The sequence below is a fragment of the Penicillium maclennaniae genome (genome assembly GCF_028827695.1).
Source record: "Penicillium maclennaniae strain IBT 15551 chromosome Unknown utg000003l:1.0-5670915.0:1.0-5674809.0, whole genome shotgun sequence".
Taxonomy (NCBI): Eukaryota; Fungi; Ascomycota; class Eurotiomycetes; order Eurotiales; family Aspergillaceae; genus Penicillium; species Penicillium maclennaniae.
In genome coordinates, this window is record NW_026623215.1 from 3,913,984 (window position 1) to 3,939,786 (window position 25,803).

At 51.0% G+C, this 25,803-nt stretch overlaps 9 protein-coding genes across 9 annotated transcripts; 5 read left to right on the top strand and 4 right to left on the bottom strand.

The window, feature by feature from the left end:
• Positions 1-751: 751 nt before the first annotated feature.
• On the top strand, positions 752-3,706 carry N7477_003577 (phosphatidylinositol-3,5-bisphosphate 5-phosphatase; the record flags this gene model as incomplete). The annotated part of the gene is made up of 1 exon (XM_056965240.1): positions 752-3,706. The coding sequence occupies one exon, from the start codon at positions 752-754 to the stop codon at positions 3,704-3,706; it is 2,955 nt and encodes a 984-aa protein (XP_056825193.1).
• Positions 3,707-3,844: 138 nt separating this feature from the next.
• On the bottom strand, positions 3,845-5,728 carry N7477_003578 (Tti2 family protein; the record flags this gene model as incomplete). Its single annotated transcript, XM_056965241.1, has 5 exons — positions 3,845-4,786; positions 4,836-4,994; positions 5,069-5,274; positions 5,331-5,526; positions 5,576-5,728. The coding sequence occupies 5 exons, from the start codon at positions 5,726-5,728 to the stop codon at positions 3,845-3,847; spliced, it is 1,656 nt and encodes a 551-aa protein (XP_056825194.1).
• Positions 5,729-5,849: 121 nt separating this feature from the next.
• N7477_003579 (tRNA adenylyltransferase) lies at positions 5,850-7,774 on the bottom strand (the record flags this gene model as incomplete). Its single annotated transcript, XM_056965242.1, has 3 exons — positions 5,850-6,088; positions 6,137-6,697; positions 6,757-7,774. The coding sequence occupies 3 exons, from the start codon at positions 7,772-7,774 to the stop codon at positions 5,850-5,852; spliced, it is 1,818 nt and encodes a 605-aa protein (XP_056825195.1).
• A 431-nt stretch (positions 7,775-8,205) lies between these two features.
• On the top strand, positions 8,206-10,498 carry N7477_003580 (TRAPP III-specific subunit 85 family protein; the record flags this gene model as incomplete). Its single annotated transcript, XM_056965243.1, has 4 exons — positions 8,206-8,351; positions 8,407-9,275; positions 9,326-9,414; positions 9,473-10,498. 4 exons carry the CDS (start codon positions 8,206-8,208, stop codon positions 10,496-10,498), a joined length of 2,130 nt encoding a protein of 709 aa, XP_056825196.1.
• A 1,000-nt stretch (positions 10,499-11,498) lies between these two features.
• N7477_003581 (putative vacuolar sorting protein SNF7 family protein) lies at positions 11,499-13,167 on the top strand (the record flags this gene model as incomplete). The annotated part of the gene is made up of 5 exons (XM_056965244.1): positions 11,499-11,548; positions 11,629-11,917; positions 11,976-12,197; positions 12,259-12,453; positions 12,508-13,167. 5 exons carry the CDS (start codon positions 11,499-11,501, stop codon positions 13,165-13,167), a joined length of 1,416 nt encoding a protein of 471 aa, XP_056825197.1.
• A 93-nt stretch (positions 13,168-13,260) lies between these two features.
• rad18 (E3 ubiquitin-protein ligase RAD18) lies at positions 13,261-14,262 on the bottom strand (the record flags this gene model as incomplete). Its single annotated transcript, XM_056965245.1, has 3 exons — positions 13,261-13,783; positions 13,845-13,971; positions 14,019-14,262. 3 exons carry the CDS (start codon positions 14,260-14,262, stop codon positions 13,261-13,263), a joined length of 894 nt encoding a protein of 297 aa, XP_056825198.1.
• A 453-nt stretch (positions 14,263-14,715) lies between these two features.
• On the top strand, positions 14,716-16,469 carry N7477_003583 (uncharacterized protein; the record flags this gene model as incomplete). The annotated part of the gene is made up of 9 exons (XM_056965246.1): positions 14,716-14,766; positions 14,826-14,881; positions 14,936-15,180; positions 15,297-15,421; positions 15,482-15,763; positions 15,822-15,846; positions 15,895-16,044; positions 16,101-16,277; positions 16,327-16,469. 9 exons carry the CDS (start codon positions 14,716-14,718, stop codon positions 16,467-16,469), a joined length of 1,254 nt encoding a protein of 417 aa, XP_056825199.1.
• A 368-nt stretch (positions 16,470-16,837) lies between these two features.
• Positions 16,838-18,539, top strand: N7477_003584 (glycoside hydrolase family 125 protein; the record flags this gene model as incomplete). The annotated part of the gene is made up of 3 exons (XM_056965247.1): positions 16,838-16,965; positions 17,068-18,221; positions 18,271-18,539. 3 exons carry the CDS (start codon positions 16,838-16,840, stop codon positions 18,537-18,539), a joined length of 1,551 nt encoding a protein of 516 aa, XP_056825200.1.
• A 4,286-nt stretch (positions 18,540-22,825) lies between these two features.
• On the bottom strand, positions 22,826-24,968 carry N7477_003585 (monooxygenase; the record flags this gene model as incomplete). Its single annotated transcript, XM_056965248.1, has 5 exons — positions 22,826-23,656; positions 23,721-24,055; positions 24,117-24,265; positions 24,324-24,577; positions 24,639-24,968. The coding sequence occupies 5 exons, from the start codon at positions 24,966-24,968 to the stop codon at positions 22,826-22,828; spliced, it is 1,899 nt and encodes a 632-aa protein (XP_056825201.1).
• Between the last annotated feature and the right edge of the window lie 835 nt (positions 24,969-25,803).

Below are 25,803 nucleotides of genomic sequence, written 5' to 3' on the forward strand. Positions count from 1 at the left end.
TCTTTCAGCTTGTGAGTATCTTCTCCTAAGGTTGTTCCTTCGACGATTGTTTAACTCCTTGAGAATTATCAAGTGCTCATGATACCAACATCACGCCAATCTTGGATCGCAACACCAAGTGAAGAGCTGCCCCTTGACAAGGATTCCTTTCCGTCGACCTTCGAGATTGGCAACATCATGCCCATGGGTGGCCATTTGACACTGGAAAGAATGAGCTGCAATGCAACAGCCGCTACAGAGAAGGGAACCTAAGTTCGTGTCGTGCTCAATGAGGCTGTCGTCTCCTTCACGTCGTGCCAGGAAGGTCCTGGCTTTTCATGTTCGCTGGCGAATTACACAGATATGGTCGGCAGGATGCTATCTGACTTTATATCAGAGTGCAAAATAAACAGCACCGTGCCGCAGCATCTTTCGTTCTGGTGGGATTACAACACCTCGACAATTTACAACCACTAGACTGCGACTTATATACCTTACCAAGGTGATACCTTTGTATAGATTGAGAACCGTGCAGGGGGGCTTTGATTCCTTTTTGATCAAGTCAGACAAAGCAAACGAGTACCTAGAAGCCAAAATAAATAATTGTCCCGGCAAAATGACACGAATGATGTAGTTACTTGAGCATGGGAAGCTGATTCCTGAGGCAGAAACACAAGAGTGGGGGCAGCGTCACGGATGTGGGGAGAGCTATCACCGCTTCTCGTCAACGCCCACGCCAAAGCTGACGCGCCTCAGGGTCTCATCGCCCTCCATGGAGAGCTTTGACGACGTGACCCTGATCGGAACGGTGGTATCCGACCCATCTCTCTACGATGAACCTCCCCCATCGAATAGCGAGGCCAAGCATTCAAGAAAGCCCTCCGACACACAGTCTATCGATTCAAGCACCCAGACCTCGAATCCCTTAGACGCAGGCCGTTCGTCTCAGGGCAGCACGGAGATAGCTCATGATACTGCACTGGCTTCGGTATTCTCACCAGAAGATGACGACGAAGAGCCACACATCGCGACGTCCTTTGAGCGGGAATCATCGCCCGTCTCTGCACAGAAACACCGCTCTGGGCTGGACATAGAGGAGGAAGGTATTGACCGGATACACAAATTCACGCTGTATGAGACTGCCACTCGATTCTACATGGTTGGCATCAACCTTGCCGAGACCCGCTTCCGGATTCTCAAAATCGACCGCACCTCGGAGTCGGGCGAGCTGAGCATCACAGAAGATGACATGATTTATTCCAAAAGAGAGATGGTACAATTGCTCGACGCTATTGACGATGGCAATAAAAGTACCGGTGGATTGAAATTGAAGTGCAGTGCGTGGGCATTACTAGGCTTCATTCGATTCACGGGAGCGTACTACATGCTATTGGTTACAAAGAGGAGTCAAGTGGCTATGCTCGGTGGTCACAACGTTTATCAAATTGATGGAACAGAGCTTATCCCACTGACAACGGCGGAATCCACGCGGCTGAAGTCAGAAAAGCAATCAGAGGAGGAGAGGTACAGAGCGATTCTGAACAACCTAGACTTGACCAGGTCCTTCTACTTCTGTTATTCCTACGATATTACTCGGACACTCCAGCATAATATCTGCCGGGAGCGAAAAGCACGTCGGGATGGAGCTCAACGGAGTCAGCACGACGATTACAACACCATGTTTGTGTGGAATCATCATCTGCTTGCTCCGGTGTTCGGCGCTCTCAAAAACCCCTTCGAGTGGTGTCTTCCTATAATTCATGGATATGTGGACCAGTCGAAGGTGAGTGTGTTCGGTCGCCCGGTCTATATCTCCATATTCGCGCGACGGTCTAGATTTTTCGCGGGGGCACGCTTTCTCAAGCGGGGTGCGAATGATTTGGGATTTGTGGCGAACGATGTGGAGACGGAGCAAATAGTTTGTGACCAGACAACGACTTCGTTCCACTCTGCTGGGCCAACAATGTATGCGAATCCAAACTACACTTCATATGTGCAACACCGGGGCAGCATCCCTCTGTACTGGACTCAAGAAAGCACTGGCGTGTCACCCAAGCCAAGCATCGAGCTCAACCTCGTCGACCCGTTCTACTCTGCCGCAGCCCTGCATTTCGACAATCTTTTCGAGCGATATGGGACGCCAATTTACATTCTGAACCTCGTCAAGCAACGCGAGAGAACGCCACGTGAATCGAAGCTTTTGCATGAATTTACCAACGCCATCAATTATCTGAATCAGTTCCTTCCCGAGGACAAAAAGCTCATATACAAGGCCTGGGATATGAGCCGAGCTTCGAAGAATCGGGAGCACGACGAGGTCATTGTGACATTAGAGGGCATCGCTGGTGATATCATACCGAAGACCGGGTTCTTCAAGAATGGGCAAGATGCGGAGTCCGGTCTGCGGCTTCAGAATGGCGTCGCGCGGACCAATTGCATTGACTGCCTTGATCGAACAAACGCAGCACAATTTATCATTGGCAAACGAGCACTGGGTCACCAGCTTCATGCCCTTGGTGTCATCGAAGGGACGACTGTTGAATACGATACAGATGCGGTCAATCTGTTTAACGACATGTGGCAGGACCATGGAGACACCATTGCCATCCAGTATGGAGGCTCCCACCTAGTCAACACTATGGCTACCTACCGCAAGATCAACCAGTGGAGCAGTCAATCGCGCGACATGGTCGAAAGCTTTAAGCGATACTACAATAATTCCTTCCTTGATGCCCAACGCCAGGAGGCATACAACCTCTTCCTTGGAAACTACATCTTCACACAAGGTGCTCCCATGCTTTGGGATCTTTCGACTGACTACTACCTGCATCATACCAATCCTAGAACCCACCTGCAGAAGAAAAAGCCACATTACATCAATTGGTACACGCCTGAGAATTTGAAAGAGCGAGAAGCGCCCCCTCTTCCAATTAGCCCAAAGGAGCCACTCTCTCATTTTGACGACTACTGGCTGGACTACCTACCCCTTGCCCTATCCACTCTCTCAAAAGTCTTCTCTTATAAGATGAAGTCCACTATCCCCTATGCTCCATTCCGACCGGGACAAGTTCCTCCAGATCTCAGTCCGTTCGTTCGCCGCATCTCACATGATCAAATTCAGCGTCACCACCCACCTCAGCGGAGTGTGAAGATCCAGGAACCTTCGGACAACCGCGTGCGCTATACTCCATCCACCCCTACGATTCCAGAAATTCCTCTTGACTGGTCTCGCCAGCCACCATCATCCTCGAAACAAGCTCCTGCCGCTGGTATCATCAAAGAACCAACATTTGAGTTGTACCAAGGATCCCATATTCCTCCAATTAACGCACCGCCTTCTTCGTCTACCCCGAGCAAAGCACTTATCGCCCAATGGACTCTCGGACAGCTTGTGACCGACTCACTGAGCCCCTCAGTCACCGCAAATGAGGCTGATGAATATGAAATGTACATCAATCACCCCCTCAAAGTCCCACTCGTCGTCTCATCAGAAAATACGGACCACGGCCTCAGCGAGGATATGGTTATTTACGCCAACAACTGCAATGTGGAAGAGGCGGTTCTTGAAGCTAGAGCCGGAGGAAACATTGATGATTACGCCGAGTTCCTAAATGTCTCTGAGGAAGGACTCACGGTCGTGAGTGAGGATTACGAGAAGAAGAGATATAAACGCTACCGCCAGTGGCTCAGGGGGAAAAGTCTGTTCAAGCAACGCGTTGACGTGTAATGACCATGGTATTTCGAGATTTTGATCTAGAATCCAGTTTGAGATTGATACCCAGATGCATTCTTCATCTTTGGAATTTGATTCCTTTCTATTCTTGTTCATTTGGAGCGAATCTCAGAATTTCAAGCTATACAATGCTCAAGCTTTCGCATCAGCCAGTAAGAGATCCTTTAATTCCGCATCAGCAACAACAAGCTCATTTAGCTCCCTGTCCATATTATCTTTCGCCGCCAGCTGATCAGCGTCCTGAACACCTTCAATCACAACTGGATTCTGCAAAGCATGTTTCAACAAATACACAGTAGCTTGCAGCTCGCGCTTCAATTTAGAAAGCTCGTTGATTGGCACGGGGCTTGTCATAACCCTAGTTTCGGTCCCAACGTGTAGCCAGCACGCTGTCAGCCCAGCTAAGATCTCACCACGCCATTTCCAGATTCTGGGATGGGCGTTCAGGACCACGGCTTTGGTGGCTGATACCGAGGAAAGAAGAAGTTCGGGGCGAGCTGCGCCGAAAGGATTCGTAAGTGTCGGGTATAGCAGAGGGACGATTTCCTGGAGGTATTTGATTGTGTGGATTCCGAGCTCCTGGACGAAGATGCATATCCAGTTGAGAAGGAAGGTGGATAGGCGAGGGTGTGGGAATGAGGCCGAGGTAGCCACGGAGATAGGGGATGAAGAGCTGATGTGGTGAAAAGAGGAGATGAGGTTCGATCGGAGGATGGTCGAGAGGCTGGTGGTGTATTCGTCTTCCTTGGATTGAAGTTGTTTCCTGGAAGCTTTGTACGCTGTCTTGAAGAGGGCGAGAAGTGCTGGATAAGCTGCTCCCAGAATCCTCAAGGAGCTCTCTTCCGGAGTGATGGATGGGAGAGAGAGGAGACATGGTGTAATGGCGTCTCGGAAAACCGAGGCAAGGTTCGTGCGCAGGAGAATGTCAGAGCCGCTTTCTTGAATTGGCTTCAAAATTTGAGCAAATAGTTTCAAGCCAGTCGTCTTGAAGTGGATGCTGCTGTCATCTATCATAGCCAGGATGGCTGGCACAAGGAGAGGGAAGTGTGCCTCGAGCTCTGCCTTGCCAGTGGGCTATGAGGCTGTTAGTATCTTCATCAGATGGAATAGTCTTGAGACATACCTCGTATTGTGAGATAATCCACGACAACACAGATGCCGCATATATGTCGGTGTTCTTCCAAGGCCGGGTGCTGTCGTCCAGACTGCTTCCGTCAAAGCGTGTCGGCGGCACAGGATGAAGATTCTTTCGGCCCTCACTCGTGATAGCAGGGTTCTTCGTCTGGCAAAGAGAGGCCTAATCTTTTCTTTGAGAAGACGTTCGATGATGGACCACCGCTTAGATTGGTAGGTCACACTAAGATGCATGTCGGCTTCCATGAAGGAGTCTTCCGTGGTCCATGGATCTTCCCTTGAGGTAAAGCTAGCCACTGCCAGAATGACATCTGGCGAGCTGGCCACCGAGCGGTCTCGTAGACCTGGCAATGGTTTGTTGAGCGAGAGAATCAGCGTGATGGCCAGTTCTGATCTCCGGCGGGATTCTTCTTGGGCTGTTTTAAGTTCTGTAACAATAGTCAGAAGAGCTTTGCGAATTCCCTACGTGACTGAGAGATCTTACCGTCGGTAATCTCTGCATTGTCACCGTAGTTGACTGCGAATGCTGGTGTCGGCAGAGCAAGGCTACTGGCCCATCTGAACAAGTTGGACACAGCCTCGACTTCGTTTCCTTCCAGCGGCTTGGGACCTCCGTCATTCGGCAATAACTGATCCCAAGCTGAGAGGAATTCAATTGCCGTAAGAAGAGACTCGCATATCTAGGTTGCTAGTTAGTGTTGTATCAATCTAGCATGTCCATGAACTTACATTCAGATGGGTGCTGCTATCGTGGGCCGAGACGTTCTGCCACAGGTGGTAAAGATCTTTTTTTGCGGCCGCACCCGCTGCGGGAAGGTAAGATGGAAGATTCCCCGGATCGCGCAGCAGGGCATCGCGGGCCTGTTTTCGTAATTTCTCCATGGTTGGGATGCTTTTCAGTGCGGAAGGTGTGGGACAGGGAAAAGGCACGGTGGAGTTTCTGCTCAAGCTACGGTTTGATTTTTCTTAGTTACAGGTTGCTGATTCAGTTCCCCTCATTTCTTCACAACCCCAACTCTGCGCGACGTTCCGCAAGCTGCGCCAACACCGTTTCTGGTGTTGTGTCCGGGTCTAACAGCTGCCATTCAAGCACCATGGTGGTCGCTTTGCTCATCCAGGGCCCATTCTTGGCGCCCAGGCTCTTCATGATTTCACCTCCATTTACAACGGGCTTCAACTCGCAGACGCCTTCTAAGTCCTGATCGATGATATATGCCAGGAATTGGTCGTACTCTCGGATCACTAGGAACGGTCAGGATTGATCAGTTTGACTGAACGAGATAGTCTTACCTTCAGCGAAGTCGCGCCCTTGCATGACTTCTTGAAGCATGGCCAGAACAACACACAGCTTCCAATCCTTACTCCAGGTCCGAATCTGCAGTCCAACCTTCTGTCGGATTTCAGCGGGCGTGCCTTTGATATTATTTGCAAGCAGGTCAGATTTCCACTGGATGATGTCCTTGTAGTGAGCGGCTCCATCGCGAAGTAGGGTGAGGGTTTTATTATCGGACCGGAGGCTTTCTCGGGCAACCTCGACTGCACGTTCAGGGAAGGACCGATTCTTACGGTCGAGCCCTTCTCGCTTGGGCACTGAGCACCAGGGAGCAAAGGTCGCGATAATCCAAGCATAATAGGTGCTAGTCGCGTCGCGCAAGAGAATCTGGCGGAGTCGGTCTGTCTCGAGTTGGGCCTCTTCCCCGCCCTCGGTCGAATGCAAGAACCGCGCCAGCGCGTTGTAGCCAATAGACCAGGTTGAGGTGTCGGCAAGGACGTCGTCTTGGTGATTTGCGAAAATGGTAGGGTAAAGGCCAAGGCGATCGATAAATTGCAAAGCGCTGCGGGGATCGGGGCCTGAAAGGAAGCTTGTCAGCAATTGAGTACGTGCAGTCGAGGTTTCGTATAATACTCACCACGTAGCATCTTGTCCAGTTCAGACCATACACGCTCTTTGCTGATCTTAAGCTTCAATGCGATGCCGATATCCTCATTTTGCATTGCGGTCTCCGTTTCCGACTCGATTTGGTATCCAAGCCTGCTTGCGAATCGAATCAAGCGAAGCACCCGAAGAGGATCGTCTTTGAAGGTCTGGTATGGGTCCATCGGTGTGCGAATAATGCGCTTCTTCATATCTTCCAGACCGCGCTTCGTAAGATCCTCCAGTCGGGACTCGTTCAGGTTATAGAACAGCGCATTGATTGTAGCATCTCGCCGCAGCGCATCCTCTACTGCTGTTCCAAATTTCATCTGCGGGTTTCGGCTATCTTCTGTATACGTCTCTTTGCGCAAATTGACCAAATCGATATCCATGCCGAAAATTTTCGTTGTCACCGTCTCCAGATGCTTAGACTTTTCCGGGTTCGCCTCAATTTTGTGCAAGCTTACAATGGCGTCACGTTGTCCATCGGGAAGCGCTTGTCTGTACTTATCGAGATTCTTTGATTGATCAAGGTACTCCTTCAGCAAATTGCCAAATTGGTATCCTGTCATGTTGCTGATCCCCACATCGATGTCGTGGCTGTCAATTCCGAGAAGCTTGTCGCGAACCCAGCCCCCAGTGAATCGCAAAACGGTCTTGGAGCGATCGGAGGCATTGTTCTCTTGGTCCTTCTCGTATATGTATTGCGCAACATCAAGAAGGAGCGTTCGAAGCGTGCTCTCAATTGGGGTAAGGTGGATGGCGGGGTGAGTTTGATCCATTGCTTTTTTGGACCTACCCCGTTCCGGGGAGGTAGAAAGTCGTCGCCTTTTAGTCGCTCGTTCTAAGAAGTCTGGATCAGACTCAGGGCCACGCATGGAAAAGCACCAGGTAGCTTGGAGAGTATAGAGGGGAGGGTTGGATCGTGGTTGAAGGTTTCTCGCTCGGGCAGGAAAGGTGGAGTAAGGGCGACAAGCCTCAAGTACAGACTTAAGAGTGCGCAATCTGGGCATTGATAACAGCCCCAAAAGAACCCCGTAGAGTCATCAAGGAAGGTGTGAGTCAAGTACAAAAAGCCGAAAAGTGAGTAATCGATAAGCCTCACGTGGTTGCATGATCGCGTCCTAAGAATGCGCCCGAGGTAAAGTATGATCTCTGATCTACTGTCTTCACGACCGGCTCCAGCTTGCTTTGTGTCTGCATAAACACCCCACCACAGATTCCTGCAACTAGCTCTCCTAGCGCGGTGTGCCTTCTCAGCTCCCAGCTCCCAGCTCCTAGCTTATCGGCCCGAATCGAACGACTTAGCTTTCTTTACCCAACATTCTCCGAACCGCGCCCAGAACTGTCCGATTCAGCCTTCGAGTCCCTCTTGTCTCGCACCCAGTCGATGGGGCCTGGCATTTTATTTTACCACTAGGTCCGCAGCAAACAGTTGGTGTCCATGACATCGCCCGGAGATGGGACTCCGGTGAAACCTCCGCCGTCTTTCTCCCCTGGCGCAGCGCGAGCCTCACCCAAGTCTCGCTACCCGGATGGACAAGAGGTACCACACTCCATAGACACTGAGTTGGCGGAGGCTCGATCAGTGTCGTCTCCGACCCCCCTTTGTCGGCCACAACTGCAGAGCTTCCAATCCGATCAGCGTCACCGCAGCGGTCAGTCAGGTCATCCACCCGCAATTAGCTCGATCGTCACTTGGATCGCCATTTGACGGACGGTTCGATGGCTCTGAAGATATCAGGTCATTAATAATTCGCGCTTTCTCGCCTACTGTCGCCGTTCATGCTTCCGATGACACCGAAGAATTGATTAGGAATAAGGGGTTCAAAGGGGGGTTTTGCGAGTTGGTCCGGCCGTTTGGGGAGACAGTGCAAGGAAAAGTCGTCATTCGAGATAGTGTGGGATCAAGTCGTGCCTGGGAGGACTTTGGAGTGCGCTTTGTGGACCTCAAAAAATTTGAGAGGAATCCTGTTAGTCGAGACTCAGGCCGAGGGTTGCCCTTGACACAGATCGAGGAGGTGCTGGAGAAGCACTTGGACTCTGCAGAAGGACCGGGCGGGGTTGTGTCAACGAAAGATGTGTTGGGCTTCTCTGCTACGACTCCCTTGTTTAAGCTGTTCCTGCGACAGCTTCTGGCGTCTACTCCTGTTGGACCACACGAGACATTTGGTCACCCCGTGGCCAGTGTGATCACAATAAGCTCGCGCAATCCTGCACCGTTGGAAACACTTAGACAGCTTTACGCTGAGAGCAGTACGGGGAACAAACGCTTGCCCGAGTGGGTCAACCAGGAGTATCTCCGATACTACGTCTTGATACACGATGAAGAGCGTGATGATATTACCGAGTCCACAAAGCTATACGATCAGATGAAACGACATTTCGGCTTACATTGTCATCTTTTGAGGCTTCGAAGCAGCCAGTGTGTCGTGACAGATGATGACAGTGTCCAAGTGCCGCAATGCGAATGGTTGTCCCCGCACGAACGGCTATCCGGGGCAGGCGAAGCAGGTATGTCCAGCCATCCAAAGTTTTTGTAAGTGAGCTTAACACCCAGACAGAGACATTAGTGGATCTTGGTACAGATGGGACTCCATACCTCTTTGATTCCGATGTTACGGCGATCAAAACCTTCATTCGTGAACTCATCGTACAATCTGTGATTCCTTTCATGGAGAACCGAGTGGCCGTCTGGAATGACCAAGTAGCATCCCGAAGGCGAGGCATCAGTGGCCGGTTCATGTCTATGTCTCGAAGATGGGCCGGCTTTGGGCTCTAGCTCGCGCTCCGGAATTGGAGGGTCGTCAGGCGGGGGAAGCGGAAACTATGACCCGAATCAGAGTTTCTACGGCCCAGATGCCCCAGAGGCCATCTTGCGAAAGATGGCCGATTTTGCAGTTATGCTCCGCGATTGGAAGCTGTCCGGCTCGACCTATGAAATGATTCGATCTGACTTTGGCAACGACAAGGCCTGGAAGTACCACGCCGCAGCTCATGAGATGTGTGCCGTGAGCACACTTCTGAATCCCATGGCGATGTCAGCCAAGATCAAGCTCGAGAGTGTTGATCAAATGTTCGAAACTGCCTGCTATTCCTATCTCACACGATGCTCGGACTCAACTCACGCTCTTCGATGTCTCGCCCTAGCTGTCGAGCTTCTCAAGTCTCGGGGTGGATCTGCTACCGAGAGTGCCGCCAGGTGGGCCATGCGGGTCATGGACTTTGGCCTGGTCGGCTCAGTCGGCCAGGTCGTCTTCATGGAGCGCGTCGCAGCTTGCTATGCATCCAAAACTCCCGTCAGTGGCGCCAAATGGGGATCCCGCCGCCGCAAAGCCGGCATGTGGAGTATATTTGCTGCCGATCAATGGCTCAAGCTCGGGAAACCCAACCTGGCATCGACGTGCGTCGAGGAAGCCGAGCGTCTGTATGCCGAAGTTCTAGAAACTGATGGAGTCTTCCCAATGCCAGAGATGCAAACCTTTGTCGACAATTTGAGGCATGCAGTGAAGGTCGAGTATCTTGAGGCAAGAGGATTCGATGCACGCGATGACCCAGCTACGCAAGACCCCCTTGACACCGAGGAGACCAGCGAGAAGCTCGAGAAAATCGATAAGCGCAATCATCGGCGCTCGCTTATCGGACTTCCTGGGCAACTCGATGCAGGGAACCTCAAAATGACCACGACAGCGAGGGAATCTGAGACCTCGCCGAACGATGACTTTGAACGAGCTTAGGCATGATATTAATACTCCATAGCATATAAGAATAGAGCTTCAATTCCTTGCTGTACGTTTAACTAAAAAGAAGTTTGGTCTTTTTTGAGGGGATTTTACATGACAGGTACGGTCTTGATTCGAGGGTCACCCTTTTCTGGTAATCTCGAGGGAGCTTTTTAATGACTCCGAGTCCATTTGGTCATTCGTTGCCATTTGCTGTCCGTCTGGATGACTGCCTTCAAGTTCTCACTCATTGTGCGCAACCGCTCGTGTGTGTATTAATCATTACTTTTGATCTTCCCGCCTAGAACTTTGTGACTCGCGTTTTCCCTTTCTTCTCTCTCCTCGAATTCGCTTCATTGCTTTCCTCGGGTTTCACCCTTCCATCACCACCAATCCTTATGGACCTCGACCATCATCTATCATGGCGATCATGACCTTCATACCTCCCTGCTTCATGATTGCGACATTGATTGAGTCTTCTCATCAGAAACCAGCCGTTCAGTAGTCTGAAAAATCAGAGTCATTGCCGGGGACTCATTCAGATTTTAATACAGAGATATACAGAGATCATGATGTGAATGCAAATTATTGCATCTGCCTTCTTCCTTCATCTTGTAGCGTTGTAGATTATACGGTCGTAACCTCGTGCATTGTCCTTTTAAAGTGATTTAATGCATAAAAAGATTGGATGTTCGAGTTTGGTAAAATCCGGTTACTCCATGCACTTAGCATTGCTTATTCTAGACTAAGCCCGGCGCTTCTGTAGGCACAAAGGTCTGGGTGTCCTTTGGTCAATGGTGGGAAGAAAAACCGCCTAGAACTAAGCCCAGAAGCTACTGGAGATATTCCAAAATAGTTTCCAGCAATTTCTAAAACAATAGCATCATGAAGTCCTGAGTAGTTCGGGTTCGGGTTCACCGAGCAACCCGTTATCGGTCACCTGCGCTTATCGATAAAGCTCCCATGTGGTGTTGACTCCGGCGACATCCCTCTTCCTCTAGACACCAAGCCAGCCATGAGTGAACTTCTCACCTACATCCTCAACAATGAGGATGCCTTCCGAAGGTACGCGGTCCTCGACAAATCAAGCGGACAACTTGTCCTCCGCAAATTGAGCGAAGCTAACCGATCGATAACCCTGATAGGAACCGCCTTCCCTCTCTCTATTCCGATTTCGCCATCCAGAAGAAGACAAATCCAGATGGCTACGCAGTCAACATCGCTGCCTGGGAGCAAGCCTTGAATCGTGCCGCCAAACGCGGATATACCTCGTCCCGCGGTGTGCGCGTACGCTCTGGGCCTTCAACGTCGCAAAAGAACGCGGGTTCAGGTCGAAAGAAGACCGATCACCTCATTCTCCGTACCGATGAGTCCTTACTGCGTGATCTGGAGATTCCAGAGTGGGGTAGGCCGGTGGCAATTGGTGCTGTCTTTGTATGTGCTAAGTGAGGCGTTTATCGAGGCTCGAGATCATGGCTAATGTGATTTGTAGGAGGAAGCGATGGGCAAGCGGACCATGGTCCCGTTACCGGTCTACAAAACTGACCCGGGATGTCTGCGCAAAAGTCAATGGAAACTTATTGATCCCAGCGCGTTAAGTCCGTGGAATGTTATGAGTTGGGGCGCGCGGCAATTGAAGGGCATGGTGGTGGGGTCTAATGACTCGGCACCGAAGATCCAGGTCCAGGAATTGGTGCTGATCGAGAATCTGAAGGTTTGTGACAATTCTTCCATCGCTGGCAAATCTTATCTAATTCGCTTTTTTTTTTTGATAGGAGGCAGCCGCTTTAGCTATCAAGAAGGCCACTGGTGGCACTTCGTCCAAGCTAGATCTAATCTACTCAAAAGAGAGCTTTGTCGAGGCATTCGCAACAATATTAAACGATTCGACAGAATTGTCTGACTCGGATTTTGATGTTCTTTTGGTCTATCTATCCCGCGACTGCGGCGCCATTGCTTATGATGGCAAGGTAATGTGATCTCTATATGCAGGGCCTATATTGGTACTGACCATGGATGACCAGACGATCAAGTTCAAATCTGCGAATGAGCCTCCGCACATCACGCAGCAGGACACGACCATAGCATCTATCAAAACCCTTGTGACGACAATCTCGAAGCAGGTTTCGGATCTGGAAGAGAAGATTGAGAGATTGAATGCATCTGCGAAGGCCGCACTCGCCAACAAAAACCGTGTCTCGGCGCTGGCTGCGATTAAGTCTAAGAAGATGGTCGAGCATAACCTCCAGCAGCGACTGAACACTTTGACACAGCTTGAGGAGGTCTATTCGAAGATCGAACAGGCTGCCGGTCAGATAGAGATCGTACAAGTCATGGAAGCGAGCACGGGTGTTCTTCGCGGGCTACATTCGCAGATTGGCGGTGTCGAAAGAGTCGAAGACGTGGTAGAAGGACTGCGGGAGGAAATGTCCAAGGTCGACGAGATTGGCGGCATCATGAACGAAGCCGCGCCTGTTATTGATGAGGGCGAAATCGACGATGAGCTCGACGCTCTGGAGAAAAGCGACCAGAAGGCGAAGGAGGATGCGGAAGCGGAGGAAACGAGGAAGAAGCTTGCGGAGCTCAACAGTATCAAACAGGCCCAGGCGGGAAAGGACCCCGACGAGGCGTTGGCAGACAGGCTCTCCAACATGTCGGTTGAGGATCCGATCCCGGAGAAGTAGAGTTTCGTCCCCAGAGCTTCTTTTTGAGAGCTCGTACTATCATGTTGCCTTCAAGGTGCAAGGCAATGGAGTTTCATAGCGCTGGCGTCAAGTTCAATGACCATCCGAGTCAACCACAACAGGATCACTTTTCTCTAGCGGAGGTTCGATGGGTCCTGCCGGCGATGGTACATGCTGCTTGAAATTCTGCGAAGCCCCAGGGATTGTGGATCTTATTTGAGCATCACTCTTCTTCCGCGCATTCGCGATCAGACGTTTGAAATCATCATCATGGCTAGAAGACCATCTCTCTCTGTCAAAATCCTTGCGTGTGATCTCATCCGCATTCGATGCGATTGCTGTTTGTGCCCCTCCCTGTGTCTTCTCCCAGATAGTGAGCTCCTTGAGGAGTTCCTTCTTTGATTTGGGATTCCGAGAGTCGCAATTAGCGTTCCATAGGTTCATCCACTCGGTATGACGTCTCTGTAATAACGACCTGTTCCCCCATTCCGGGATGCCAAGCTCTCGAAACTTTTTCTTTAATTGTCCATCTTTCAATAATGAATAATTTATGGCGGGGAGTCTGTCGGGCGGGTCAACGAAATTTTGCGTAGCTCGTTGTTGGGATGGTAAAGATCTATAATAGTGTTCCATGAGACTTGAATCATTTGAACCTCTATCCAGCTGGATCCACGTACCGTAGGGTTATCTGCGGTCTAGCGGGACTCGGAAGTTTTTGGCCAGTACAGACACCAACATGGGAGAACATCGCCGCCTCCTTCATCCTCATGCCGCATTCGAGAGGACAAGGGTATAGTCCGTCCTCTGCGACAAAGTTAGAGGTGCCAAACGAGACGGAGAACGGGACCTACCTGGAACAAAGTCTTCGTCGTCATCCTGGCTATCCTCTACAATTTGCGGTTCCTCGACCTGGGTTGGCATGTCCACTCTTACGCCGCGTGATCTCGTGCGCATGCGCTGCGAACCTGACTCCGCTACTAGAGCCTCTTCATCTTGCTCTGGGTGGTCGACCTTCCGTTTCTTGGCCGAAGGCTGCTGGGAATCATCTCCTCCGTTTGCGAGTCGTGCCGCTTCCTTCTGCGCAAGAGAGAGCATGGGCTCACGCGCATTCTGAAACTGCTCTACCAATTCCTGCACAATCCAGTTTCTCCTCAGCTTCAGCTCTTGATCTTGAAGACGACATGTAGGGCATCTTCCCTCATTGCTCAGACAGCGACGGATGCACAGTGAGCAGAATGTATGCGAGCAGGAAGTGAGAACGGGATTGGCAAAAAAAGTCCTTGCAGATCTGACATCGTAGAGAGTTCTCCAGTGGCGCGAGTAATGAAAGCGGCGTGTTGAGCCAGTCCGTGGAGTCGGGGATATCGAAGGACTGCGCCATAAGTAGAGCCGAAGAATGACGCGGGCGCAGGCACAGGCTGGATGCGATAATGACAGAGGTTCAGTCGCGTGAAGCAGAGGATCAGTGGAGGCGCCGTGCCAAGACCCGCTGACTGATACGCGTTAAGTGGTTTGGCACGCGTCGATCAACTTGTTGCTTCAGGCATCATGGACTCCAAATTATATCTCGCGGAGCAAGTGCTCAACGAGCAACGTACAGTATGTGCCATGTTGAGATTTGTGCTCTGTGCTCTGTGGTAGCAACTGATCGATTTCAGGTCACCTACCGGTCTTTGAGCCGCGTCTTGAAGGTTCATGCCAACCGCGCTAAACAGTATGTCGTTCGCATGCTTCTGGGCAGACGAATAGCTTATTCAATTGACTACAGGATCCTCTTCGAGTTTCACAACAAAGAAAACGCGAAGAAGCCCCAGAGTGTCCACGCTACCTACATCATCTCCGGAATTCAGAAGGCGCCAGAGCCGCCAGCGACGAATGGCCATGCGAAGAACGACGAAGATGAGATAATGCAGAGCAGTCCCTATTTGCCTAGCTCACAGCCAAAGCAGGATGACGCATCCGAGTCCCTGCGCATCGCCTCGATCATACTAGCTCGGGAGGAAGATCTGGAAGGTAGGCGTTGTCTCTCGCGGTTATGCTCAGGTGGTTTCGCTGATACCAGATGGACCTTTGAAGATGCGAAAGCTACCTTTCAGTCAATTTCTGCCATTCACGTCTACAGCGTTCAGCCGACAGCTCTCCAAGATTTCAACATGTTGACGGGGTGTGTCGGGAAATCGCCACAGCACATGCGCCAGATGACCCGTTGGAGTGCGGAAAGGAGTGGGGGATGATCCAAAATCGCAATGTCAAGGTAACTTCCATTGGCTTTCTTTTGTTTCTTTCAAACTATCAGGTTCTCATAACATTATAGCGAAGAACGGGAGCTCGTCCACCGCCACCCGCAGCTGCTCCAGCACCCAAAACCAAAACCGAATCCACAATTCCTGCTAAACGACCTCTCGAGAAATCCGCTCCCGTCGCGAAAGCTGAAGTTAAAACCGAGGAGACGAAATCTCAGCCATCATCAGCGAGCAACTCTCAAACGTCTTCCAAGGCTGCTGCAAAGCCAGCACTCAAGCGCGAGAAGAGCAATTTGTTCAGCTCGTTTGCCAAAGCTAAGTCCAAGCCGAAGACAGCAACTCCTGTAGACTCGGTAAGTGTGGAAGATACGCAAATGTATACGTTGAGGTCAACAATTAACCGTCATACAGGCAACACCAAGCGGCGCAGAAGATGGTAAGTTATCTTAATTGGAACCCCAAATTTATGGCTGACGATCAGTAGTTGCACTGGATGATGCTTCAGAGGAGGAAGAAGAGGCCGAAGAGCTCTTCCCTACTAGCAACGACAAAACGGCGGTGGCAGGCGGCCGCGAAAGTAAAAAAGAGCGAGCGGAGAAGCTCAAGGCCATGATGGAAGATGACGATGCAGACGGTAAGACCCTTTGATCTTGCTTGAAGGCTCAGGACCCTCCACTGACGGCGTGACAGACGAGGACATGCCTGATGCTGATGAAGAGCCGGCGCGCGAGCCGACTCCCGTCGAGCAACCACCGCCTTCCAAGCCAGTAGAGCTGAAGGAAGAGGTGACTGTACAAGGTGGTCGCCGACGAGGCAAGCGTCAAGTCATGAAGAAGAAGACAGTCAAGGACGAGGAAGGCTATTTGGGTAAGTACTCCATGGCTTTGAAGTACTCAACTATGCTGATCACGTACAGTTACTCGGGAAGAAGCGACCTGGGAATCTTTCTCCGAAGATGAGCCGATTCCCAAGAAGAAGCCAGCAGTTAACGTCGCTAAGGGCAAGGGAGCCAAACCTGGCCAGGGAAACATCATGTCGTTCTTCGGCAAGAAACAGTAAACTCAACCCTAGGGGTAAATTAATATGACTTCGCATTGAATTAGCCCGATCTTAAATCTACAAGTTGTTCCTGAATCGCGGCGAAGTAAACAACGCCGATCTTTTCTCCGCAATGGCGGAGTCGAGTGCAACACTGTGCAACACAGGCCTTGGCCGATGTCACCTCGCGTCCGCTATTTCCCCGATCGCGAATCGTGATAGTTCCAGCAACTGGATGTCGTGGAGTCGTGGAGTCGTGCATCCTGCGGCGCCGTCTGCAGTTGAGGAATGTGCGCCCCTGGGCCGTGGACTGAGGGATCGACATTAGCTATGTCCTTCTTATTTACCCCGACTTTCCCCTCGGACTTGCCTCAATCAACTCGCCAGTTATGCGTCTATCTACACTGCTGGTGGGATCCCTGCTAGCCCTCCAGGCTGGTGCTATTCCCGGACGCGACAATGCCGCCATCTTACGCCGGGCCTGCCCTGACTACACATCGTATTCTCAGACCCAGCAGTAAGTGTTCCCCCACTATACCGCGAATTGCTCCACTCACATCCTCTAGTGGTCCTTATAGCGGCGGTCCCTTAAACCTTCCCTTCCAGCGTCCTGCGCCAGCTTGCCGAACATTCTCGTCCCCTCCGTTGAAAAAGTCATCGACGATGTGGCATCCCGGCTTGTTGATAAGGACCTTGCGCAATTATTCCGTAATGCCTTCCCAAACACTCTGGACACCACAATTCGCTGGCACCAGAATGACACAAGTCCTTCGCCCAAGAAGCAGAGGAAACGAGACACCTCGGTGTGGACTGGCTTGCAGACATTCATTGTAACTGGCGACATCAACGCCGAGTGGTTGCGAGACTCGACAAATCAGCTCACCAACTACCAGAAGCTGGCATCCAGTGACAAGAGTCTGTACAACCTCATTCTTGGAGCAATTGCGACTCAGTCTGAGTATGTTATCCAATCGCCTTACTGCAACGCTTTCCAGCCACCGTCTGTCAGTGGTGTCCAGCCTGAGAACAACACTCAGCTCGATACTGTTCACCCAGCTTATGAGAAGTCCTTTGTTTACGAGTGCAAGTATGAGCTTGACTCTCTTGCCCATTTCCTGAAGCTGGGTGCCGCGTTCCATGAAAATACTGGCTCTACCGAGTTCCTGACCGACCGATGGTTCAAGGCCCTCCAAACGCTCCTTGATACTATTGACGCCCAGTCGCAGCCCACTTTCAACTCCGACAACCAATTTGTCACTAACCAGTATACCTTCCAGCGTGAGACTACCACCGGTACCGAGACTTTGAACCTGCAAGGTATTGGCAACCCGCTCAACAGTGGCACTGGTCTCATCCGCAGCGCCTTCCGCCCTAGCGATGACGCTACCATCCTTGGATACTTCATTCCACCCAATGCCATGATGTCCGTTGAGCTTCAGAACATTGCCAGGGTGCTGAAAAAGGCCGGTAATCATGACGACTTGGCCGACGAGCTGGAGCAGCGTGGCACAAAACTCGCCGCAGCTGTCCGCGAGAACGGCATCTTCAACCACGCCAAGTACGGCGATGTCTATGCCTTCGAGGTTGACGGCTATGGCTCACGTATCTTCATGGATGATGCCAACATCCCTTCTCTCCTGTCTCTGCCTGATCTTGGCTTCCTCGACGCGAGCGACCAGACCTACCAAAACACCCGCAAGATGATTACCAACAAGTCCGGTAACCCATACTTCCTCGAGGGTCCTGCTTTCCACGGTATCGGTGGTCCTCATGGTAAGTGATATGCTTCATACTGACACGCAAAACACACTAACGTCAACAGTCGGTCTCGAAAATGCCTGGCCCATGTCCCTCCTGGTGCAAGCCCAGACTTCCGATAATGATACCGAGATTATGGAGTGTATCAACTTAGTCCGCGACTCGAGTCTACTCGGACTCGTGCACGAGTCTATCAACGTCACCAACATCAAGTCTTATACTCGCTCTTGGTTCTCCTGGGCTAACTCCGTATTCGCCGAGACCATCCTGAAGGTTGCCGAAGAGCGCCCGCATCTGATCTTTGGCAAGGATGCGAAGCCGTATAGTCTTTAATAGGGGGACGTTGACTGATCATTAGTACATGAATAGCATTATCAACGAGGTTAATTTCATTTGCTTCTGTCAGATAAGAATCTGGACCTGTAGGATGTTAGGGGTGTTTTGGAGCAATAAGCGGTCTTCTGCCACTCGCCGTGCAAGGCGTTAAACACTTTGTTGAAACCACTTCCTGCCCTGTCCTGGCTATATGCCTAGAAAGAAATGCATGGACGGCCATAGATAATGTCCACAGTCGGTTAACCCATCAGATTTAGGGATAGTTGTGATAACAAGAGAGAAAAGTCCGCAGGTAGATACAATGCATCGTAAACGTGGAGATATCCAATTGAAAGGACGAACTCCCATCTTCATCAATCCCGTGAACCCCTTTTCGAACCCAGAATGAAGACACCAAGTCACTTGTGGTCATGAATCTACCGAGGCAAGCTTTTCGCAAGTTTCTCAGGAGCGGGAAGCCTTCCTCGGAGTTGAAGACACAGCTCGGATCCACTTTCCATCTTTCATCTCCCAAGATTTCCTGTTGACGCACCAGTTACACGGGAACCCTAGCCTGTTCTTGCTCATTGTAATGGTCGCTTTGATGTTGCCACAGTTATTGCAGCCGTCGAGCTCCATCAGTTGTCCCGGAGTTTCGAAAAGGTGATGGCATAGAAACTCAGTCGGGTGGATGACCAGCTGGCACATGGTATTTCTAGTCCTCGTCAATGAAGCAACCGGGTAAAGACGAGGTATGGCAACCATTCACTTACATGTAGCCTTGCGGTCGCTCGAAGACTAGATGTGGTATGATTTGGGAGTTTGTGCGTCTCCGTGGAGAGGACGAGGGGTCTGAAAGCAGAGTTGAACTCGGCAATGATCAAAAAATTCGATCTAATGATTGTCTGCTACTCTGAGGAACGGGGACTGCGTGCTGTGTGAGTGGGTTGTGTGGTTGTGAATTGAGATGCCTGACGAGCCTGAGCTCAAAGTGAGGTTGACATTTACTTCGGTCGAGCAAGCCTTGGTTCCTAGGAGTCTGGCAAGCCATCGATCTTCTCCAAGAATATTATCTTGAAAGGCTCAAGGCATACACCCGACATTGCAACAAATGGCCCCTTCATGTACAAACTAGCAACCACTTCGAATTGTCAGATCATTTTCATAGATCATGATTGAAGATCTGCACATCCTTGGCAGCCATCGAGTCGGACCACGGGGTTCTGATCAAGTGAGTCAGTAGCTGTGGGTTGTCTTCTCAATCGGCTACTGACATCTTAACACGCTATTATACCTGTTAGCCCAAGCATTTTGAATCTGGGAGTTCGCTTACAAGTAGAACTTGACGAGTTTCCGTCGTCAGGTCGAATTCCCATGGTATGTCTTGGAAGTAAGTATTCAATCAAATCATTTGCACGCTTCTAGGGTAGCTTCCTCTTTATGGCACTCTCCAAAGCAGCGTTACCAAATTTCTTGCATCTACCTGACTGTGTGATGCTATGTACCCTTCATGACACAAAATATGCACGCAATGTTCGACTAAGCCGATAATAGCCATAGATCCAAGCGTGAAGCACGCCGATCAAGGGGACTCAAGCGAGTGTGACCAGCAACATAGGGGAAGGAGAGGATCCTCCTCTCACACCATGATTGGAGCAGTCTCAATTAAGGGTGCGGGCGCTCCGCTTTTGCCGTTCGGGACCTGTTCAAGCTTCGATGCGCTAAACTAGGATCTGGAGATCTGTTGTCCGAACAACCTAAAGTGGCCAGCCTCTCGTGATGGTCCATTTCCGGGCAACGATCTCTCTCCTGCCTCGCATCTGCATCTGAGTGGTTGGCTACTGTCGGCTGTGCTATCGTGCAGCCCCTTCTACCAGGTGCGTGGTATGCCTGCAAGGTCTAGAACATGTCGATTTCACTTTTCATTTCAGATGCACTGCATCATTGATATGGATATTCCCCAAATCCTCCAGGCTTAACACGTCCCTGAAAGAAAAGTATCGGATGATTTTAATCGACACCTAAACACGTGGTAAGTCAGCCTGGGAGTCCGCCTGGGCCAAGACCGAAGTGCGCAACCAGGAATCCATGAGAATGCTTTATACGACTGAATGAGTATTATGGGGGGGCCCCGCCAACCGCGTGGCTCCAAGAAATAAGGGATCGCCGATGCTTTGCCCCTGGCCGCGGATTCTCCCACCCGTTTGCCCAAGGCTATCATCTCGCATGCATATGCATGAGCTTTTGCCTAGCGATGTGCAACCATCGTGATCTAGTCCAAAGTACCATCTCTACCGAAGCAACAAGAATGCATCCAACCAGGGGGCCATGACGTCGCGGCGACCGAGGTAACGCTGAGGCTCCTACGGCATAAACCACATTCCTCTTGACTCAGGGCTTTCCCGGATCGGGAAACTCAATGCTGCAAGGCAAGTCTACTATCTGAATGAGAGTCATATTAAAGGGCTCCGTATTCTGTCCTGAAAGGGCCCAGATTTTGTGTTCTTAGATCTTGCTGGTTGACAAGCTCAGCTCAAAGGTATCAAGAGCCTATTTGCTAGCATCTCAGTCTTGTTCACTCATCCATCATGACTTCTTCAACTCATCTCATCATGACCGATGATACCGACTCAGCATCCAGTCAAACAAGATGGGGCACAGATCGTGCACTTGATTCCTGGATATCTACCCCATACCCACCTGCCGCTTCAATCGCAGCACCAAGTAGGGCCTCCCTCCATTTGCCGTATTCCGCTACCGTGCAATTTTCTCCACAGCTTGGATCAAGCACCTTGATAGAACCTCCGTCCACACAACAAGACCATCAAAGTCTCCCGTGGAAGTGCAGTCCACGCTCCAGTCAGTGCTCTTCAAGCAACAACAATGGCACCGATGACTTTCACTGGATGAACCTCATGAGCGGTCCTGAGTTTGACTCTCCCACGTGTGCTGGGATTACTCTTCCGCCACAGACTGCAGACACTACGCCTTGCCGACACCACGTTTGTAGTCGAGAGCGGTCGTCTGATCATGGAATACCCGTTAGTCCAGAGTATGTTTCTCATCAATGAGTTCCATTGAGATACGATGCTTGTCTAATTTGACCTGAGTCCCACTTCAGACTAAAGCACTATGGTCGCTTCAAGTGCCACTGGATAGGCTGCACGTATCCTGGCACTTTCTCGCGGGAAACTTGTCTGTGGCGGCATATCAAGTCGACACATGTATCCCCGGACGAGTTCAAATGTCCCGACTCCCAGTGCAACAAAACATTTGGCCGCAAGGATCGATTCCAGAATCACATGCGGTTAGCTCACACGAGCCATGGAAAGGGAGAATGTTGCCCTTCCTGTCGTCCTCGAGGCACTTGAATTGTCAAGTTTTCCCTTGGCCCTATCATGGTTGCATCTCGTTATAGTTTGAATCGTCTTGGAAATTGTCCGGCCAGAATGACATTTGCTACATGAGATCCATAGGGAAGTGCTTAGCTGGAGATATAATCTCTCATCTCTCTCAAATATCTTTCGTTCCAGGACCCTGGCCAATTCCAAAGAGTATCGCGACTTCAGCGTCTCGGAGTTGCTGTCGTGCTTTCCACTAACGCAATCTTGATACAATAGCTATCCATATAGACCAGGAAAGACCCGCAGGGACGATATACCGACTATGTTTGCAGGGGTTGCGTGCATCGAAAAGAGTTATATACCTGCCAACCTCAACGGCCCGTTCTAATTCCTCTCCGCTGGGCTGTACGACGCTCAAGAATATAGCCTTGTTTGTCTCAAAAGATAACCGCCTGTCAGTCTGGCAATATTTACCTCGGCCTTGAATCTCCTTGCAGAGATGCGTTCCATGCTTGGAGATAGTCATGCTGAAGACCGCAGGCCACCATGAATAAGTTCTCAGTGGGTTCCACACTTGTAGAGTATTTCCGCCGAATTACTTTTTATTCCGGATCAACAGTTTAAATCGATCTAAGCACCACCTTTCATGCAAGTGTGGTAAGCAGGGCTGTAAATACCATGGAAGCTTCCCGCGCGAAGCATGTCTTGAGCGACATGGTAGGTTCACACATGTCTCTCCGGCAAGTATTCAAGTGCTCATAGTGTACAACTACATTTGCACTCGGTCGTAAGGACTCAAGTCAAAGCGCACATACGAGTGGCGCACATATGACTCAGGAGGCGAAACTCATATAGATATTTGGACCGACATTGTTACGATTTACAAATGCTAGCAACAGACAACATTGGAAACAGGTAAGGCAAAAATTCATCAGACATATACAGACATAAATGGACAGACTATTTGACCCTGGTTAAAGGAGTATCGCGATAGGCAGGCGGCAAAATTCCCGCGAGTGCAGCCTTAATTTGCAGCGCTAGGGTGCGTGAGTGCCAGCGGTGCTGTTGAGTATATCCACCCATCACCCAGAAGTTGTCAAGACGCGAGTGACGCTTCCACATACCGCGAATCTCGCCCTCGGAATCAACGCCCCAGGTCGAGTCAACGCGCTTTGCGATTTCCTGCGGACCGAGAAGGTGCTTGCCATCGCCGTTCACAGTCCCATCCAGCTCGGGCCCACCACCGAGAATCTCGGCCGCAGTGCTGCTCAAATTCCCATCAGAGAAGCCAGTGCACCACACAATGGCATCCGCGTCAACGGTGCTTCCATCTGAGAATCGGAGACCAGTCGCAGTGTACGCGACAGGTTCGACACCCGCCTTGATCCCGACCTTACCTTCCTCGATCAATTTGGTACCGCCCACATCGACGTAGTGACCGCCCGCCTTCTCAATCAAGTTGTGCATCAGGGCTGAGGTGGGGTGGCTACTGTCAAGAACGGGGAAGCCGGCTGCCTCAAGGGCGGCATATCGCTTCGGCTCCTGGGAGGCGAACACCGCGAACAGCCCACGAGCCAACTGGCCATCTACGGTTGAGGGAAGGGACAAGAAGAGCTTGTCAGCAGCCTCGACGCCAAAGTCGTATGCACCGAGACTCATCTTGTGGCAGACATAGTCAACAGGGATGATGTACGTCGGAGAGCGGACATTCATTGTCGACTTGAGACCGGCAGAGTAACAATCCTCGAGCACATCGAATGCAGTGTTGGCGGATCCTATCACGAGGACAGACTATGTTTTTGGTGAGCTTTTTTTTCTCCAGATACGTTACCATTCAACGACATGATCGGCTTACCTTGGTTCCCTTCTCAGCCAGCACTTTCGCATTCTGGTACTGTGTGGAGTGCACACTGATTCCCTGGTAGAGATGCCTGTCTGCGATCTGTGGCATGTTGGGCTTTTGCGACCCGATACCAGTCGCCAGGACAAGATGCTTGGAGACCGCCGAACGCTCGCCAGTAGGCGTCTGGAACTTGATCTGCCAGCGCTCAGTGGACGGGTCATAGTGCGTGGATTGGATCTTCGCCGAGTTTATGATGTTGAGGTTGAAGGTCTCGATATATCGTGAGACCTGTGACGCCAGATCTTTTCGAGAAAGAAGATAAGGTGTCTGAAGCTCCTTGTCGTAGCCTGATTTCACTCGCGGTTAGTCAACAGTACCCCTCACTGAGTATGCTTATTTTCTACTTACACATATACGGCAGGTCACAGAAAGAAGTCGGGATATGGAATCGCATGCAGTCGTAGCGAAGCGCCCAGTTGTCGCCCGGCTTGGGGTTTCGCTCGGCCATGACACAATCCACCCCCAAGGCCTTCAGTCGAGCCGAGAGAGCAGCAGCGCTATTTGATACAGAGTATTAGCAAGCCATTTGGGAAGCATTTTAGTTGCTCGACTTACGCATTTCCGCCTCCGATGATGAAGACATCAGTCTCCAGGTTCAGACCATCAAATTGTCTCGGAGCAGCCTGAAGTAGGCTCTTTTCCTCGGTCTGAATATCCAGGTCCTCCAGCCTAGTGCTCAGGATCCAGATCTTCCACTCAAGTGCCTCGTTTCCATTGTGCTCGTTCTTGACCGGCAAAAAGAGAATCTTGCCGCGGCAGATAGCGCCAGGGGACTCGGTTCGGAACACAATTGGACAGTCGATGAATTGCTATATGAGATACATTATAAGCCCGAGCTTCATTGCATCGCCCCTGCAGGCATGTACTTACAAGGACTGGGGTGGCTGGCAGGAATAGCGCTGCGCCGTCCATGGCAATCCCTTTCGAGACATTTCTGAGCTTCGTGGTCTCCAAGAGACTCTCGGTAATGACGGCCGAGTCCTTGAAAGTGCGCAAATGATAGGTCAATGCAAGCTGGTCTTTCCAGAAGGCCTGGTCAGCATAGAAGCAGCTGTCGAGAGCAGCGGCATCGTTATTAGCTAGCGCGGCATTGAGGCGACTCAATACCACATTTGCCTGCTTGGTGGCTGCATCACCGGCCATTAGTTCAGGGTCAACCAGCCCTGGGGCAAGCGTTGGGAGTGGCGATTCATCCATCATCGATCGCAGGTCAGCCCGCGGGGGGTACTCCTGCAAAGGTGCATTGCCGTCTGGTATCCTTGTCAATCTCCACTCCACTGAAACAGATTTCCAAAGCTACCGGTTTTCTTACTGATAGTCATGATTCACTTGCTGAGGTTCAAGGGCACTCGATCTAGCAGGGTGAGGTATGAAAAGAGAAAAAAGGAAAAGAACAGGAGCTCGCTCGCTATCTTCAGTCAGCATGGTCAAAACGCGGTAGATCTAGACTACGACCTATAGAGACTAGTTTGCCTTCTGAAGAGGGGGTTCGAAGGGCCTCTACCACTCATGTTCAGTTTGCGAACCAGCGTGGTTTTTCCCAACTGGTGGGGGGACGAAGGCGATCGGCGCCTCGACAAGCCTGCGATCTTACGAACCGTGCAAAAGTACTGCGAGGGCCTCTTCGTGATGGATGTACGCGGTTCTAATTCATCCAATTGAAGTGTCGCCTCCTTGATCTGGGAATCGATCTTCCGACCCTATAGAGGGATCACAAAGCCGGGGTGGAAACTCCCGAGCACTAGCCCCAGGGAGATCGGTGGTACTTGACAGATCACAAAAACGGGGATGTTTCAACCACTTCCAAAGTTGACGCTATTGACATTCGAAGCTGTCCGCTGTCAAGCGCGGGTACCAGACGCCTCTCAAATACGTGATCCATGGTTTGAGCTGTCGTAGGTTAAGTTGACTCGACGCCCGCACGGCCATTTCCCCGGCGTTGAGACAGCCACACTATCGGAGGCTTGGAGGGCCTCCTTGCCACGCCAGCTTGACTTCCCCACTGAGGGTGGAGGGGACCCACGGCGGGAAAGCC